The 17,670-nt window shown below is 37.8% G+C and overlaps 1 protein-coding gene across 1 annotated transcript in view; it reads right to left on the reverse strand.

The window, feature by feature from the left end:
- Positions 1-17,670, reverse strand: part of PCSK5 (proprotein convertase subtilisin/kexin type 5) — a 399,384-nt gene that overhangs the window by 176,617 nt on the left and 205,097 nt on the right. Inside the window, exon 10 of the mRNA XM_063080405.1 lies at positions 16,799-16,902. Coding sequence (XP_062936475.1) covers positions 16,799-16,902 — 104 coding nt within the window. The remainder of the gene's footprint in view (positions 1-16,798; positions 16,903-17,670) is intronic.

Here is a 17,670-nt window from a genome sequence, read left to right on the forward strand (position 1 = left end):
GATCAGGACTGAGCTCCTGGTTAAATAATCAATCATCGAATCTTTGTGTGGTTCATTGGTGCATTGAGGAAACCAGCCCCACCCCCGGAGTGGGTGGAGTATAGGGTGAGAGGTCAGCAGGAGATGGGAGAGTGGTAAATACTGCAGGAAACGGAGGGTGAGACCAGCCTGAGAGAGAACTGACAGCCAACCACGACTGTTGGGTGTTGTCTGCCATAATGAAGTTGTTGCTGTTCTCTCAGCTACCTACAAGTAAATCACCAGAATAACAGGTGGTTACCCAAATTCCTGTCTCGAGGGGGCTGCTTGATCTGGGGAGTGGGTAGATATTCTGAACCAGAGATCAAAGAGCTGCCTGCAGCTGTTGGAGTCCTAGCACCTTTGGGTTCTTTGATCCTCAATGTGCTGAACCACCTGCTCTGAAAGAACTGCTCTGCCAGGGTCCCTGTGCCTCCTGCACCTATTAATCAAGCCAGGCCAAATGCTGGGACAGAGGAGGGCAAGCAACTGAGGGGGCGAGGACACTTCCCCAAGTCACCAAGTCCCCATGCATATCAACGCTTAAGTACCGCCCTTTTAAAGTAGATGTCAACAGCTACATATGAAAACATAAAGTGTAAGCTTCCAAAGGGTAAAAAAGTGGAAAGTGATCCTTTTTAGTCTCCTGGTGTCGGCAGCTGCACACTTAAACATCTCGGACAAAAAAAGCCAAAATGTTCCCAGAATTACCCATTTCTTCCTTTCTCTGACATCTCTTCACTGCATACCCTTTTAGATTTCAGTGCAAAGAAAGGCACATTTAAAGAGATGGAGAACTATAGTGGCAATGCTTTCCTCTGCTGCACAGTGCAAAATGCAGACTCCCTTGGGGTAGGAAAACAGAGTAGCGGGCACCTGCATTCTGCTACATGGTTTGTTTTTATTTTTCCCTTGCTCTTCCTAAAATCGCAGGCGCTAGTAACAACTCCAACCAGATCCAGATATGCCAGCCATCACCAGCGCTACTGAGGACTTGCATGTGGAAAGTTTCCAGCTGCTGGGTCTGCACTTCAAAGCTCCTCTTGGGAAGGGTTTGGTCAGCAGCTGTGGGTACTCAGACAGGCTTATCTGTACACAGATGAAGTAATAAGAGTTTAGGAAAATACTGCCGAGTTCCTCTTCTCCATGTACAATGTACCTCATTATATATACATGCATATATATATTTATATATAATATACACATACACACAATTTATTATATGACATATGCACATATAGAGATAAATATATTTAATATTATTTATTTAATTAGCAGAGTTAAGACAAGAAGGAGATATGCCTGCCTTCTCTCAAGGGCCTCTTTCCATTTTAAGGAAAGAAAAAAAATGTCAAATTATTTTTTTCTTTGCTCTGCAAATCTTCATTTATTTGTTCCCAACATGGCTATAATAAGCAAGTAATTTGCTTAAGGTAATTGACTGAAATTTCTTGAACAGAGAGATAGCAAAATTATACTACCAGGTTTGGGAGATCTAGGTATGTAGCCCAGGTCATATCCAGATCACATTTCTGCTAGTTTTTAGGAAACTAAAATATATTCATTTAGGTAATAAATATATATAAATGAACTATGAGGGCCTTTGGGCAAAGACTAATGGAGGATTGGATTGACCATATGTCAGCTCCCTGGCATAGATCTTGGTGTGAAACTTGAGCAAACAATAAACAGAATGAGATCTTGATTAGCCAGCAGCCAAAATTCCTATTTGTGGATTACTGACATATTATTTTTAGATAATTTTTCATTTATTATTCCTTTATTTTTGCTTTTTCCTTAAATTCTCATAAAAGAAATAGAAAATCTGGTTGATATTTATTTCAAGTGAGTGTATGATCACTCAGTCGCCAACACTCGTTACAGAGACTTGGTTATTTCCTCTATCCACCCATCCATCAGCACGCATGATGTGGAGCTATTATCACCCCCTGTTGGAGGTCATGACTGCAAAGCACAAAGAAGAAAATATTCCCTGCAACTGGGAATGTCATCATCTCACTGGGAAGAAAGCTACACTTATCCTCCTAAGTTTCAAGCATTATGTTAGGCTTCCCGTGAACATTCCTTTTCATTTACATGAAATTCAAATAATTTTTAAGCATAAGGAATAATCGGAAAATTTCTGTAAAATTTCAGAAAAGTAGGCCATTAATGAAGACTGGATATTCTCTTGTAAGAAATAAGACTTGAGATGGCTCTTAAATCCTTGAGTAAGATTTGAATTCATGGAGGGAAAGTAATAAGACCAGATATTCTGAACAGTGGCTTCCTGGAGGAAGATGTGAGGGCCTGGAATGCATTGCTGAATTTAATTTGCAGGCCACGAATAGCCAACAACCAAGGCAGTTATGTAATTTAATTGATATTCTAGAAAGATTGATCCAGCATTGATTATATGGGTTCTCAAAGGGTGGCAGGACCGAAGCAGGAAACTAGTTACTGTCATGGTGCAGGCACAGGAGATCATAAGCCAGGATACGGAAAAGGTGAGTGAAAGAAGAAATCACATGAGCAATGAACCATGGAATCTTCCAACTCACACAATGGAAGTAAGAAGAAGGAGTCAAGGTGAACAGGGTGACGGACAGAAGGGTATCCCGACAACACAGGTACATTTTGAAGAGAAGTTGTTTCGAGAGAGATGACTGATGGATTCTGCTTTGGAAGTTCTGAGTTTTAAATGACATAGTGAGAGCCTTCTGCAGAGATTGTAGACTGATAATGGATGAAGTCAATGCTGAAGACGTAGAACTGAAAATTATTAGCAAGGAGGTGATCCTTGTACCTGGAAGGAAGGCAGGGATGGGAAAGGAAAGCAGTAGGATTAAGAGGATGTGAGAGGAAGGGAAGGGCGAGAAGGAGACATCCCACCCTCCCTCCCTGCAGAGCTCTCTACGCAACAGACCCTAGGGAATGGCTACGGCTAGATGAAGGGACAAAGGGATCAGTAAAGGGTCACAGAGGAGAAAGGCTGTATCTTTGTATCACCAAAAGTAAGGAAAGAGAGATCCAGGCTGAGCAGATCAAGAGCATGAAATCTTTGAGGAAGACAAGGGCCTTGTGATTTGGCAAGCAGGGGATGGGTCCAAGTCCCCAAGAGCAATTTCACATCAAAGGTGAAAGTGGAAACAAGACCGCAGGGAACTGCAGAGGGACCGAGGGGTAAGGAAGCGGGGGCAGCTAACTGAGATGACGTACTTGTGGGAATCTCTAGTTGGTAAAAAAGGACAATAAGGCAGTAGGATAATGGGAATATTTTTTCCCCCTCCAGAAAGAGTGATACCAAGTTTGAAAACAGAAGGCCACGGTCCAACTGACAGGAGAATAAATGTGGCTGGGTGCAAATGTCTAAGCACCTGACAAGGGATGAGGTTTCTGGGGAGCACCTTCTACAAATTCCTTGTTGAAACTACAGAAAAAGTATGATTTGAGAGACTATTTTTTCATTTCTTCTAGGCATGGCATTTTATCAGCACCATTCAAATGCACAGGAGACATACAGTGGATGACATAGGTCGGTCGTTCTCAAACCTTCATGTGCATCAGAATCACCAGAGGACTGTTAAAGCACAGACTGCTCAGTCCCACTGATTCAATAGTTTTCAGTGAAGCCCAGAATTTGCATTCCCAGCAAGTTCTCAGGTGATGCTGATATTGTTGGTCCAGGGACCCCACTTTGAGAACCACCTACTTAGGGTGTTAGGACTGGCATTTCTCTTGGAAATGTCTGGTTAATTAGGCTAACATCTCCAACCCAGGGCCTGAGACTCTGTAAAACATGACTCCTAAATACCCTTTCCCTCATGCCAGGAGCACAGGGCATGAGAGTTGGCTACAGGGAACAGATGGTATCAGTATCTTTTTATATGGGTTATCTTAAACATTTTTGCTTCTCTCATAAAAACATTTTAGGAAGATAAATTTCTCCTTATTAATCCATGGATGCATTATCCCTCATTCTTCAAGTACATATTGGTCTAGATATTTCCTTCTTTGGATGCACATTTTAGATGCATTAAATTCTATGCACTGGTAGAATAGAATCAGGGTTTGACTGAGCTGAGATACAAAAATCATGCTCAGTGTATAAAGGTGAAAATAGGAAATGCACCAAAGTATCTACTTCCTAATCCTATTGCATTAATGCATCAAGCATGCTTCTCAAAATAAGATGCATAGAGGAAATTTTATAGTGGAGGTAAAAATAATATCTACCTATATATTTTATTACATATTAGCTAATAAAATCTTTACAGCAATCCTACTAGCAAGATATATTATTCACATTTTACAGCTGAAGAAACTGTCTCATGAACATTAAAAGAACCTGTGCAAAATCATAGGGACCCGAGCTCAAGTTTTCAGAATCTCTTTCTACTACATATTTACCCATTTATTATCACTGGGTATATGACACACAGTATTTCTTTTGACCTAGGGTACTCAAATCAATCGTAATCCTCAGAGTAACCCTGCAAGATAAAAAAAAAAAGGGGGGGAAGACATTTGGGGAAGTTCTATAGATAACTGCCTTTGCTTTTTGCAAATCAACTGCATGAAAACTGTTCTTTTCTTCAAAATTCATTAAAACATCATGTGCAGAAAAGAAATATGTGGGGCTTGGAAGGAAAATTTAACATCTGGCCCATAACACTTTTGCCTGTTCTTACTGGGAAACGACCTTCTTTAGCCATTTCTATATGGGATTTACCTTGAGTGTGAAGATATTAATATGGAAAAGATACTTTATTTTATATTCATGCTTAGGCCATTTTCTTATTAGAGCTAAACAGGCATGCATGGATGGAAGAATGACACCGAGTACCAAAGACCAACTTCTCATTTGTGACATCCAGCAGTGATCACAATACCCTTCTTTTTGGCTCTTGCAAGGATGACTCTGGAAATTTCAGGGTGTACTGTGTCTTCTGGTATAGCACCATAAAATGAAGCCTGGTGAAACCATTATTGGGATGTGTGATAGAAGTTTAATTGCTTTGAAATGCCAAAGGCTAGCAAGATGTGAACGTGTATAAGGGGTCAAGAAAAAAAAAGTCTGGATCTATTTATTTCACAGAAGATGTATCCAGATGGATTCTGCAAAATTATTGCCTGGCATGTTACTGTACCCTGCTAGATGCAGTAGCCTTAGGAAGTCATGCATAGAACTAGGGCAGGATTAATTTTCAGGATTTCTTTTTGAATCTTTGGATTTGGTTGATATTATAGACACTGGCACCAACAGATATATCTCTGGATAATAAAAAAGGATAGGCTAAGCCATCTTTACTAAAATTGTATTTTCAGGGCTGACCCCGTGGCTCACTCGGGAGAGTGCGGCTCTGGGAGCACAGTGGCGCTCCTGCCGTGGGTTCGGATCCTATATAGGGATGGCCGGTGCGCTCACTGGCTGAGCACAGTGCGGACGGCACCGAGCCAACGGTTACGATCCCCTTACCGGTCACAAAAAAAAAAAAAAATTGTATTTTAAGAAGATCTAATCATGAGGCCCTTTTCCATTGTTCATTTGGGCCATCTTATTGATCCTGATCCACAGTGCACACTTATCCCAGTCTCAGTGTGGTCACAGCATGCTAGAGCCCTCTGTCCCTGATGGGGGATGTAACACTGGTGCTGCAGTCTGTACTAGGATTATTTGATGCCAGACTCCAAATTGACATGCATGTTTTAATTTCAGTAAGAGAGTTTCTCCTATTTGGCTCAATCACAGTTTTCCCTTTCCCCTTTCAAGCTTTATTCCTTAGTAGAAAAGATAATCTTTGGGGAGTACCTTCACAAGATAGCTTAATAATAATCATGGAATGCTTCCAATAAAGCCTTTCCACTCTGCTCTGTGCTCATGTATTCTGCATATGTCTATATTTACAAGGATTCTCCACCTCAAATATGATCTCCTGCTACTGGACCCCAAATGAAATAATCATACATCAGAATTCATGAAGCTTCAATTATTTTTGATCACAAAAAATTGTGAATTTAAAAATGAATATGAAAAGAATAATAGCTTTGTGCTTAGCACTCACAATCACTTAAAATTCTGAGATTCTACTTCAAACTTTGTCTAGAGAGCTGGTGATAAAGATGGTAATGAAATAGATGTTGGAAAACTCTATTCGACTCTAGTAACACCGAGTTACTTTGCTAATGAGGGAATAGGTTCTATGAATGTCAAGAGTAGGACAGTGAGTGTAGGATAAAATGAACCATCTCTGGATGGATACCTTTTAAAAGATACCTGGGCCTTTAACAATTATGAAAGAAATCGCCAGAATTCCATGCAATAGAGCTGCCCATGTGGGACTTATGTCAATTAAAGAAAGGTGCGTCTTTCTTTAAATTGGACATCATCATTGGTGAGTGCCTTAGTGAGTAGAAACCAGGCCGGATTTCAGTCCACACTCAAGCCCTCAGTCTGGCTCCTTTGTGCAGTTAACCTGTACAACCAACTGTGACAGCCCTGTCAAACAATCATAGACATTTCTCACATTTTTAGCTATGTTCTCTGATACTTTAGTGATATGTGGTTAAAATTCAGTGGGGGTTTTGGCTTCTAAGATCCACAGTATCGAACTCTGGAATAAAACTGTACGCATACTTCTGCTTTGGCTCTGAAGATACTTCTGAGGGTAAAACATGAAAAGAAGCAAATGATTTCCAGACAAAACAATCTCACACAGTATATTAAGAACACACACACACACACACACACATTGTAACCTCTGTGGGCTCAAAAGAGCAATGCAGCTTCTTAAGACAATTGACAATTCTAAGTTGGCTTCATGGCCAGGAAAAAGAATATTAATGTAAAACTTCAGAGAGAGAAAAAGTAATTTATAAACTCTAAATGCTTCTGTCATTCTACCTGTATAACAGTCTTATGGCAACTCAAGATGCTAACCAGAGTTATGTTACTTGCTTTCTTTAAATTTTTGCAAAGTCACATGTCAAATACAAAGACTACAACTGTATAGTAAAAAGAAATTCAAATATCGAAAGTTAAGTGGCTTTTTGCAGGTCATGCTGAACAATAACAAAGAATGTTATTAAGACTTTAGTCAGAGGAAAGTAAATGTTTCTCAAAGCCCAGTTCCTGGGCTGACATTTTTCAAGAAGCAATGTGGTCACCACACACTTTGTTTGCCCTGGGTTTATTAAAGAGCCATTTCAAAAAGCATTTTTTTTCTCTTTTTTTAAGAAAGGGATGTAGCAAAGATGATTATATATCCCAATTCTATAACTTTCCTCCTTTATAAGGAGACCAAGAGATGATAAAAAATTTCACTGAATATCACAGTCCTTAAGGTCATGGGAATATAACTGCATGTTAAGATAATGTAAACTGATCACTGCAAGAGAATTTTCATCCATTTTAACAAGTTAATTTGTTATAGACATGTCATTTTGTAGGCCATGTCATAGGAACGATGGATTCACACTATCAATTTAATAAATAATACTCTTTCTGATATCAGACTAGCAACTAGAATTGACTTACTTGAAAGTCATTCCTATGATCTAACTCACTTTCTCAAATCACTGCACTGGCTCCAAAATGTTTTTCACATCAAATGAGAACTCCTAACTCTCGGGTTCAAGCAGCTTTGCTCTCAGTTTCTTTTAGATTCCTTTTCTCATTACACCACACCTGCCCTCTTTGCACACGGGCCCTCTCTCTTCCCTCTTACCCTGAACCACTGCCTTGGGAACAACACCTCTCCTCTTCTCTAGCTATAATTCCCAGTTGTTGAGAAACACAAACAAGCAAAGGAATGCTTCTGTTTAAACTGACAACGCAAGAAACTGAGACAAGCTTTGGTTTCCAAACTTTGAGTAGCCTTAAAATTCTCAAACATCATCTACCCTCTCATTATATTTATTTATGCTTCTGATCTAGGCTATGCATATGACATTAATATAATTCATAATCATCAGCTCAAAACTTGTGAGCTCACTTATTGTTTATTGAAATCCAAGTAATCTTATTAAAAACAGAGAACACAAATGAGGTTAACCATTTATCCAGAATCATCAACTTAAATTACTGACAATATGAAATGAGGGCAATAATCCAAATTAGAGAAAACAGACTACAAAGATGAGAACAGAAGTGTTACAAAAGACATCTGACTATAAAAGTAGTGAAACTAATATTTGAAAGTGATGGTGGAACTATTTTCATTCTGAGCTACATGCCCCATTCTAAAGAACAAAGCTCATATACGTATGAATATCTATATCTATATGAGGGTACTTCAAAAAGTTCATGAAAAATTAGAATTAAAATTTTCCATGAACTTTTCGAAGACCCCTTGTACACCCATATGTGCTCAATTTTTATTATACAAAAATATGAATATGTTGTATTAGAAGGATGCATGGCATTTAGATATAAAGAATTTTTTATCTGAGTGCACACTATGAATGGAGAATTGTGCTAATTTTTTTTTCACATTTATTTTATTTTATTTTAAAAATTTATTTTAATTGACACATTGTAATTGTACATGCTCATGGTGTGCTAAATTCTTTATACAGTACTATTTTCCCTGTTCTTCACTTTGCTTGCCCCACTCCAGCTGTGATGGCCTCCTTGCTTTTCTTTGAACCAGCTGTGCACAGGCCATTTGTCTTGCCTGAAATGCTCTACCTCTGGTTAGCCATTTGGATTGCTCCCTTACTCCTCAGGGTCTCTGTTCAGATTAGAAAAGACTTAAAAAGAATTATAATTCATCCATATAGAGGTTTGAACATGACTATTCATATCAGTTTTGCTCATAATAATCTCAGACTGGAAACAAAATTGTCCGTGAAAAAGTGAATGGAGTGAATGAGTACACATTACGGTATATGCATGCACAGAAATACTACCAAATAATAAAAAGAATGAATGCATGATATACTTAATGACACAGATGAACCTCAAAAGTATTATATGGAGAGAAAGAATCCAGTTTCAAATAATTCTATTTATATAGAAGTCTACAAAAGAGGCTCCAATCTATAGCGACAGAAAGTAGATCAGTGGTTGCACAGAGTGCAGGTGCAGGAGGAGTTGAAAAGAACCGTTTAGGGTGAGAGATGTTCTATATGTGGATGTGGTGATAGTTACATGGATGTATACAGTTGTCAAAACTCATTGAACCATACACTTAAAATGGTGCTTTTTATTGTATGCAAATTTACCTCAGTAAGATTAATTAAGACTGTGTGTAGATCAACTGATATATCATTTACCAGCTTATAAACGTCAGATTCAATCCCAGGTTGTTTGACTCTGGAGCCTAGGCTCTGAACCACTATGCTGAGTGAGTTTTTTCTTTTAAATAAGTATAAAACCTCACATAAGAACATGACTGTTGAATTTTAAAATAATCTTGGTGAGAGAGAGAGAGAGAGAGAGTATGTGTGTGTGTGTGTGTGTGTGTTCTGATAAGACTGTCTTGGCTTAAATCCTTTTTGGGGGATCTTATTTTGGAACTGGATTCAGAATCCTATTATGATGGTTCAAAAAAAATCCATCTCATTACTTTATAGTCACAACACATTTTTGGACTGCTTGATCACCCTCTGTAATTACTGGGCTTAGCGTTTGGTGACTTTTATCTTTGCCTAAAATAGCAACTGTAACTGTAAAAGATCAAGACTTGCTGCTGTTAAGGATAGTCAAAAGAAAGAAAAGCTTTAAAAATACCTGGCGTAACTACAGTCTCAATAGAATTAGTGATTCCATTTTTTTTCACGTGATTACACAAAGAGAGACATCAACTTTCTCTTAAATGTAGAAGCCTTTGCATATTGTTAAACAATCCCATTTTATATCCATAGCTTTTATATTGCACACTAATTACTAAAGAATCAATGGGATGTTGAATGGCTACAATCAGTTCACATTTCTATCATTAGTAGCTATGTTAAAGCATTAACTACAACTTGAAAGATTTAGTAGGTTTAATTCAAGGTGATATTTAAGCTAATTTGCAAAACAGAATTTAAATATAGGTATGTTATCATTGATATATGATCATGGGATAAAAAAGTTTGAAGACATAATAGTAATACTTTTATCATAAAGTTCTTAATACATTTTTTCTAGCACATTCAAGATAATTTAATTTTCAACCCTCAAACAACATTCTAATTCACAACATAGTTCTGTATCTTTATCTTCATTTCAATGCTATGACATATGAAAATATACTTTTAAGACTCTCTCTTTTTAATTAATTTATTTTTTAATGCAAAAGAAATTTATTCTCTTACAGTTCTGGAAGCTAGAAGTCCAAAATGGAGGTGTCAGCAGGGTTTGTTTCCTACTAGAGGCTCTGAGGTTTTGTGTCTCTCCCTCCATTTCTAGTGGTTGCCAGAAATCCCAGGCATTCCTTGGTTTGTAGACACATCAACTCCAATCTCTGTCTCTGTCTTTTTTTTTTTTTCTTCCAAATTTTATTTTATTTTGTCAATATACAATGTGGTTGATTATTGGGGCCAATTACCGAAACCTCCCTCCCTCTCTCTTTTTATTTTTATGTTTGGTATTTTCCATTTTCAAAGTACTTTTCATTCAACTCAGCCCTTTCATTACGTTTGGTATTAGCTACCCACTCTGCAAAAACCAAGGTACAAAAACCTTAGTTGGTTTCCTCAAAGGCCTCAGAAAATATCACCAACAGATTTTCTACTTGAATTTAAAGGTTCTGTAGATTGTGGCAAAACCCAAAACCACTCCAAACGTAATTCTCTTCATTAACTAATTATATCTGATATAGAAATAACAGGAAAATAGTTGGATTTTAAGTGTGAAACCACATGCATTTAAAACAAAACAAAACAAAACAAAACAAAACCAAACCCCCCAAATTCAAACAAACTAAATGTCACCATTTGGTCAAAGACCAGCATGGAGAAAATAACTCTTTTCATTTGTAGAAAATATTTTTAAATGTCCCATATTTAGGAGGAACGAACTGAGCATTCTGATGGGACACACGGACACTGTGTATATAAGACTCTAGGTTAACCCATGATTAAACAGGGTTTGCTGTCAGGGGTTCTACACTCCCATGCAGATGTTTAGGTAAATCATCTGCCAGACAAGAGAATAATGGTAAAATTCCTAATAAGCTAGAAGATAAGGTTGTATAGACAATGGTCAATAAATATAAAAAGGAAAGTTTTAAAATCAATAAATATGAAATAAATATGAGTTAATAGAGCACAGTGGTAGAAAAACACAGAATCTTGGGGGAAAAAATCAGGTGGTATTTCCAGATAGCAAATTTTATTAGGTAGAATTAAATGTATTTACCTCCCTCTGTCTTTCTATGTAATAAGTGCCTTATTTCTACAAATGCGATTGGAATTGGTGCATCTGATTTTAATACCACCTCTGACACTCACCAGAGGAATAACATTTCACTTTAACCTTTCTTCAAAAACATGATGTGCAGATTGCCAATTAAGGTGCATTATGTAGGTTTAATCATAGCTACCGACAGTGTATCAGCATGCTGGGTAGCAAAGATGGAATATTATTTGTACAGTGAAACAATAAAGTAAAATGAAACTTTACCCTTTCAAACGGTAACACATAAGAAATCACTTCATACACTCAAAAAACATTTCAGAACCTTTCATTTCGATTTAACACACAGCATGCTTAATGGTTTTCGCACTTCTAATTCTTTTTAAGTGTTACAAACTGAAAGCAAGACAGGTAGGTATTAAAAATATATTGGAACATCTTAAAATTACCAGCCCAACCAGTGGAAATAATATGATGGCAATTAAAAGTAATAAAGGTTATTAAAAGTTAAGACCTCGGAGGCTAAGAAGTCATGTTAGACTGTCAATTGTTTTCCCCACAGTGGGTAATCAGTTAGAAATAATAATAAAAAAAAAAAATCTAGTAGTTTAGTTACGGTCAAAGCAAGAGTCAGTGGGGACGGGGAGGTTTCAGCAACATGCTGGTAGAAAAAAAGAGACTTACATAGTCTGGGAGGGCAGTGAAATGGAAGGCGTGGTAACCTCGCTCACTTAGTTGTCATTTTTGATTTTCAATGACATTTTTTTCATTCTTTCGCCTAGTAAAGATGACAGAAGGTCCTAATTTATTATCTGATATCTATTCCTGTTCCTAGATTTAAGAGAGTTTAACTGTATACAGTCATTTAATTCAAATACAAACACTTTGGGAAAAAAAACTAGAGCACTGATGTTGCATGCATTCAGTTATAATTGTAACTGCATCCTCAAACCAAAGGGGGAAGAACCAGCCCGTATAGCTCAGGCACCTGGGGAAGAGAGGGATGGTGGATTTGCAGTTTGCTCACATTAAAGCAGTAAAAGGGAGATCACAAACAAGAGCCAACTTCATCCTGAAATGATACGAGCCATGGAACATAAAGAATGCCCGAATTAAAGTTTTCAGCTTGGCTCTATGGGTCCACATGTCCAAAGAGCTGGTTAAAATACACTGATCAGACACCATAGTAGGTATTCCCTATGTCAGGTGCCTCTGCTGCTGAGGTTGGGCTCAATTTTAGATGATGAGAGAAGGATCATTTCCACTTTTATCTAACATGAGCTGGCAGATTCTTGGGGCATAGACTAAAGGTGAAAAAAAAAAAAAGGTGCAGTGTGAATTTCTGTTTCTATCTGTAAAACATACCATGGCAGATTGGACTAGGCAACACCATGGCACCCGTGACATTTCCTCCCACTTTTTGGGTGCACTTCAACATGGGTTGGGCTGGCGTCCTGAAGGTGCTCAGGAAATATGTGAAAAAATAAATGAAGAGATGGCACAAATGAAATTCCATAAAGAAAACCACCTGGATGGCAAAACCCTCACCTCTGTAGCTGATTCTTATGTTTTAAGGAGCACAAGGGAGGATTAAAAAGAACAGACAACAAAACAAAACTAAAAAAAGAGAAAAGACTTTGTATAAGAGGAAAAGGAAGGGATCAAGGGATCAAATAAATAATAGTGGAAAAAACCCAAACAGCTTAATGCCAAAGTCATCTCCCGGCATTGCAAATGTTGGTCAGTAAAATACTGGGATTTGGATTTAAGTTCTCTAGTGGCTTAATATCACATCTGTTTGTCTGGCCTAAGACAAATAATTTCCTATTCTCATGCACAATCTCAGGTAGATTCTTTGGATTCTTTGATACGTGCATATTTATTCCATTTATTTTTAAAAAATCTATTTCTGGAGGCGGTTTGAAGTCAAAAGGTGTTGTCTTAAATTGAGTTAGGATTATTCACAAAACGAACAAGGCCAAAGGTGTGTATTCATTGAACTATGTTGATTCCGAAAAACTAATCTTCTATAAAAAACATTTTAATTATACTATAAGAAATTATTATTTAAGAAACAGCAGGACAGACTAATCTTAGTTCAATTAAAATTATCAGAAATGATGGAACCATGAGCATAAGAAGGTTTATCTGCAGCTTCAATCTTTGGGGCTTCTGTTACTGTGAGTTAATCTCACTAGAAGGTTGTTTATGGAACAAGAGCACAGAAAAAGAAGAAAGTTCTCTGTGCCCAGCTCATCAGTGTGCAGCTCCAAGGTGATCCCACTCTCAGAGAAACATGGAGGTTAAGTCTGCAGAGAGCCACATTCTTTAGTTTTCAAGGCCAACCTCCTGACCTAAAGGAGAAGCTCCTGTGGTCTGAGCCAGTCTACTGGAGGCCCACAGAGGCTTCAGAAGAAGGGGACCCACCCACAGTCCCAGCCCACAACACAGGCAGTAGGTAAGTACAGCCCATGTCTGCCTTCAGGAGAGCCCCACACCAGTCTGGTTCTAGTGCATCCGTCATCTGCGTCTGTTGTCTGCCTGGCATGCATGACACGTGGATGTGTCTGAAGAAAGTAAGGAGGTTGTGTAAAAGGAACTTGACAAGGTTCAGTGAGAGACAGTTCTTTAGCGTGTTGGCTTTTCTGATAATGAAGACTGTCAATCTATGGATATCCAAATCCCAAAACTGAGTTGGCTGCTACTCTGAATGGCTTCTGCTTCACCTGATAAGAAAAATTCTGATGTGGATATTGACATCTCCATTCCTCACAGGTACCACTGAGTGATTTGTAAAATTGCTCATGTGTTTTTTAAAAAAACTCTCTTTAAACAACATGAGGGTGCAAAACAAGCCCAGGGAAGCACAGGTGTTGAAGTGCATTGCATGTGTACATTTCACTCAGTGCTAAGACTCAGCTGGGTGGAGGGGGCGGGCACCCTTGGCCACCCACCTGCTTCTGTTGGCAGCTACTCCCGTCTCCTCATCTAAGGAGAAATGTGTGGCTATGGTTTCCTGCCAAGCCAGGCCTGCAAAAGCTAGCTGACCTAATTTAAATACGAGCTCTGGCTGAGCTCTCCTTGTGTGAATCTTTCTTCCAAGCATTAGTGCTTTTGGGGGGTTCTTTCAGTTCTTATTTCATAAAAAGTCAGTCCATTTTGCTCCCATCCTAGTGACCTCCAATCTCTCCTTCCCCAAAGCATGCTGCTTCTCCTGCATGCCTCTGGCTTAATCACTTTTATTTGTGGGACGCTTGGGAGGGGATGGTAATGTTTAGAGTAGAAAAGAAAATAACTCTTTTTAAAAAAAATTCATCTTCTTATGATCATGTTTAGATGAAATATGGGGCTTGCCATCAACAAAATTACAAAACAATTCCACTGGGAGCCCAGACCGTTCAGAGTAACTCATCTATAAAAAAACGAACTTTAATTGTTACTCTTGGCAGCCATCTAAGAGAAGAGTGAAATATTATACTAAATATTGCCACGTGCAATAGTAAACTACTCTTTCCTCCTTGCCAGAAGCAGTGTACGGCCCCCTCCAGATTCAGGTTTGGGTCTGGTGATTTAGTCAAAGTCTCTGTTTCCCCCTCTCCAAAACTAACAGAGGTTTTCAAAGGAGCTGCATTTTTATTAGGAGCATTTGCTCTTTTTAAGTTGCCAAAAAGGAATAAGTAAAACTAAGACGTTTATTTGGGTTAAAGTTGATTCTTCAGCTTCATGGAGGTCAATGTACTTAGTCTGTGAACCTTCTAAGAAGTTCATTCCAGCATTGAATGGGCCAAGGTTATGTGTGGGCCCCTTCTTCACCCCCTGCAGCCTCATGGATTTATATAGCAGGGGCTGGAAGCATGTGGAAGCTAATCAAAACGAGACATACATATGGCAAATTACATCCTGGATTTTGTGTAACAACTGAAATTTTAAACAATTTTGATGTTGCTGATACAATTGCAATTTTGAGATCAAGTGTCTTGATTCAGGCTTCAGAGAATGGGATCCCAACAGTACTTACAACTTTTTAGATTAAAAACTCTTTCGACACTGCTGCACAATATAGTTTACAAGCATCGGAAGGTGTTTGATAGTATTCCAAAGCAGAGAGATATTCTTCATCTAAAAATGGAGTGAAGCCTTCAGTGAAGATGTTAATCAAAGAACTATTTATGTGGTATGGTTACCCGGGATATTTATAAGTTTTGGCTTAGCATGCTTCTCTGATAAGCTATTTGCAAATAATTTTTAAAATATACATTCCATCATGAAAATGAGGGATCTTCAAAAAGTTCATGGAAAGATTCACATTACCTTTTAATTCCATTTTCCCACAAACTTTTTAAAGTAGCCCTTTATTTGCACACCCTGGGCATAATTTACTATGGATATGTTAAGATCATATGTAAGATATCATATGTAGATAATATTATTTTCAGCTTCCAAAATGTTTAAATTGGGGAAGTTAGAGCCCTTAAAAATGAAATGACTTGCCCAGGATTATTCAGCATGTTGTCTTGTCAATGGTCTGAGAACCAGAACCTCAATTTTGAAGCAGATTAGATATTCTCTATGTTATGGAAAACTGTTTTTAATCTATAGGGCTATATAATGATCCTAAGATTATTTGCGAGTACATTTAAGTCTGTAGATATGATAAAAAATAATCTTTGTTATAACAAGTTAATGGATTAAGATTCGGGTCATCTGTGACTTGAGAAAATACACTAAACTTTAGGAATCTGCTTTATATAATTAATTTCATTTTATTATAACATATATCATCTATGACAATAAACAAAATGGCTACTATTAGTCACACAGTTCGAGGGAAATATAACCTCTATCAGCCACGGGAAAAATATTCAGCACTTGTTATACACTGTGCATAATTGCATAAAGACTGAATACTATAAAGTTTCACAAGTATTTTTAGTTTATAAAAAGTAAAATCTTTTAGAAGTATTCCTGTTTTTCTCTTTGTGAAAATTTTAAGACAAAGACAAAAGTTATAAAATGCATGGCCTACCAGCTAACAGCACTACAATGAAGTAAACAATATATATCAATTATTTAAGCAGAAGGATCACTATAGAAGGTGAGGAACTTTAACATACACCGTTACAAATACCACTCAGATAATCAATGACAGCACACAGCAAACTAATTAGGAATCCCATAGGTCGTCTATACTTGGAAGTTGGTTCATCTTTTAAAAAACTGACCTATGATATGGGAAGTCAAGGAAACCTGCCTTATATGTGTAGTTTTAATTAAAAAAAAAAAATCAATTTGCCTTTTACTACTAAGAGATCGAGCTGTCTGTGTATCAGCACAAAATTTAAATTTTGATTGAGGGGCTCTATTTCCTGCTCTCCATTTAAAATGGGGAAAAATAAAAATATTTTGCCTGTGACAGAATATGAAAGAAGTTCTCACCCTTAAAACCAGCAGCATTGGTTTTCCAGTCATTAGCGTTCAAATGTCCCGCACGGGAAGTCCTGACAATAACATGCTGTACGTCTCTCCAGGTCAGAAACGGACTGGGGAAAGACAAGGTAAGAATCATTGTACCAAAAAAAAAAAAAGATGGGGGAAGCAGAGTCACAAGCAAATTTAAAAAGCAAAATCAAAATGGCAAAGTACTAAAAACGAAGGGTCAGGGACTTGGGTTTGGGAGAACCAAATGCCAAATGCCGCTCCTGTTCTCAACATGGAGAAGTGACAGTAGTCTGTAGGAGGCAGAAAATGTAACCTGAAATTGAAGAAATAATATGATCGTAGTCAGTGTAATTCGTTTTTAAAAGGGTGAGGGTTTCCAGTTTCCTCAACAAAACAGCTGCCCATTATGGCGCTGTTGTCGTCTTTTATGCAAAAGCTTGCATCATCATTGAAAAATTACAGTAAGCAAAAGTCAAAATGGAAGGCCTCTGGAATATTCCTTGCTCAATCATATAGTTGGACAATTGATTTGCAATTTACCAAAGAACTTAGCAATGTTTAGCCTTCTACGTATATATCTGTGGGAAATGGAAAAATGTCAACTGAAATTGAGTCCCCATTTTCAGTATTCTTGAAGGAAGGGAGTATAGTACGGAACCCAAATCTGGGCTCCAAGGTACAGACAGCTAGGGGAGTATTCTGCATTTGCATTAAGTAGTTGTTATATTAAGTTATTGGATACCTAGTTCTTATGCACGTTAGCACAGGAGAGTACAAAGAAACTATTGAACAGGAGATATGTTCATTTGAGAACCACAAAGCTAATCATAAACATACAGAAAACAAACCCAAGTACACATACACAGACT

Source organism: Cynocephalus volans, chromosome 16 (assembly GCF_027409185.1).
Source record: "Cynocephalus volans isolate mCynVol1 chromosome 16, mCynVol1.pri, whole genome shotgun sequence".
Taxonomy (NCBI): Eukaryota; Metazoa; Chordata; class Mammalia; order Dermoptera; family Cynocephalidae; genus Cynocephalus; species Cynocephalus volans.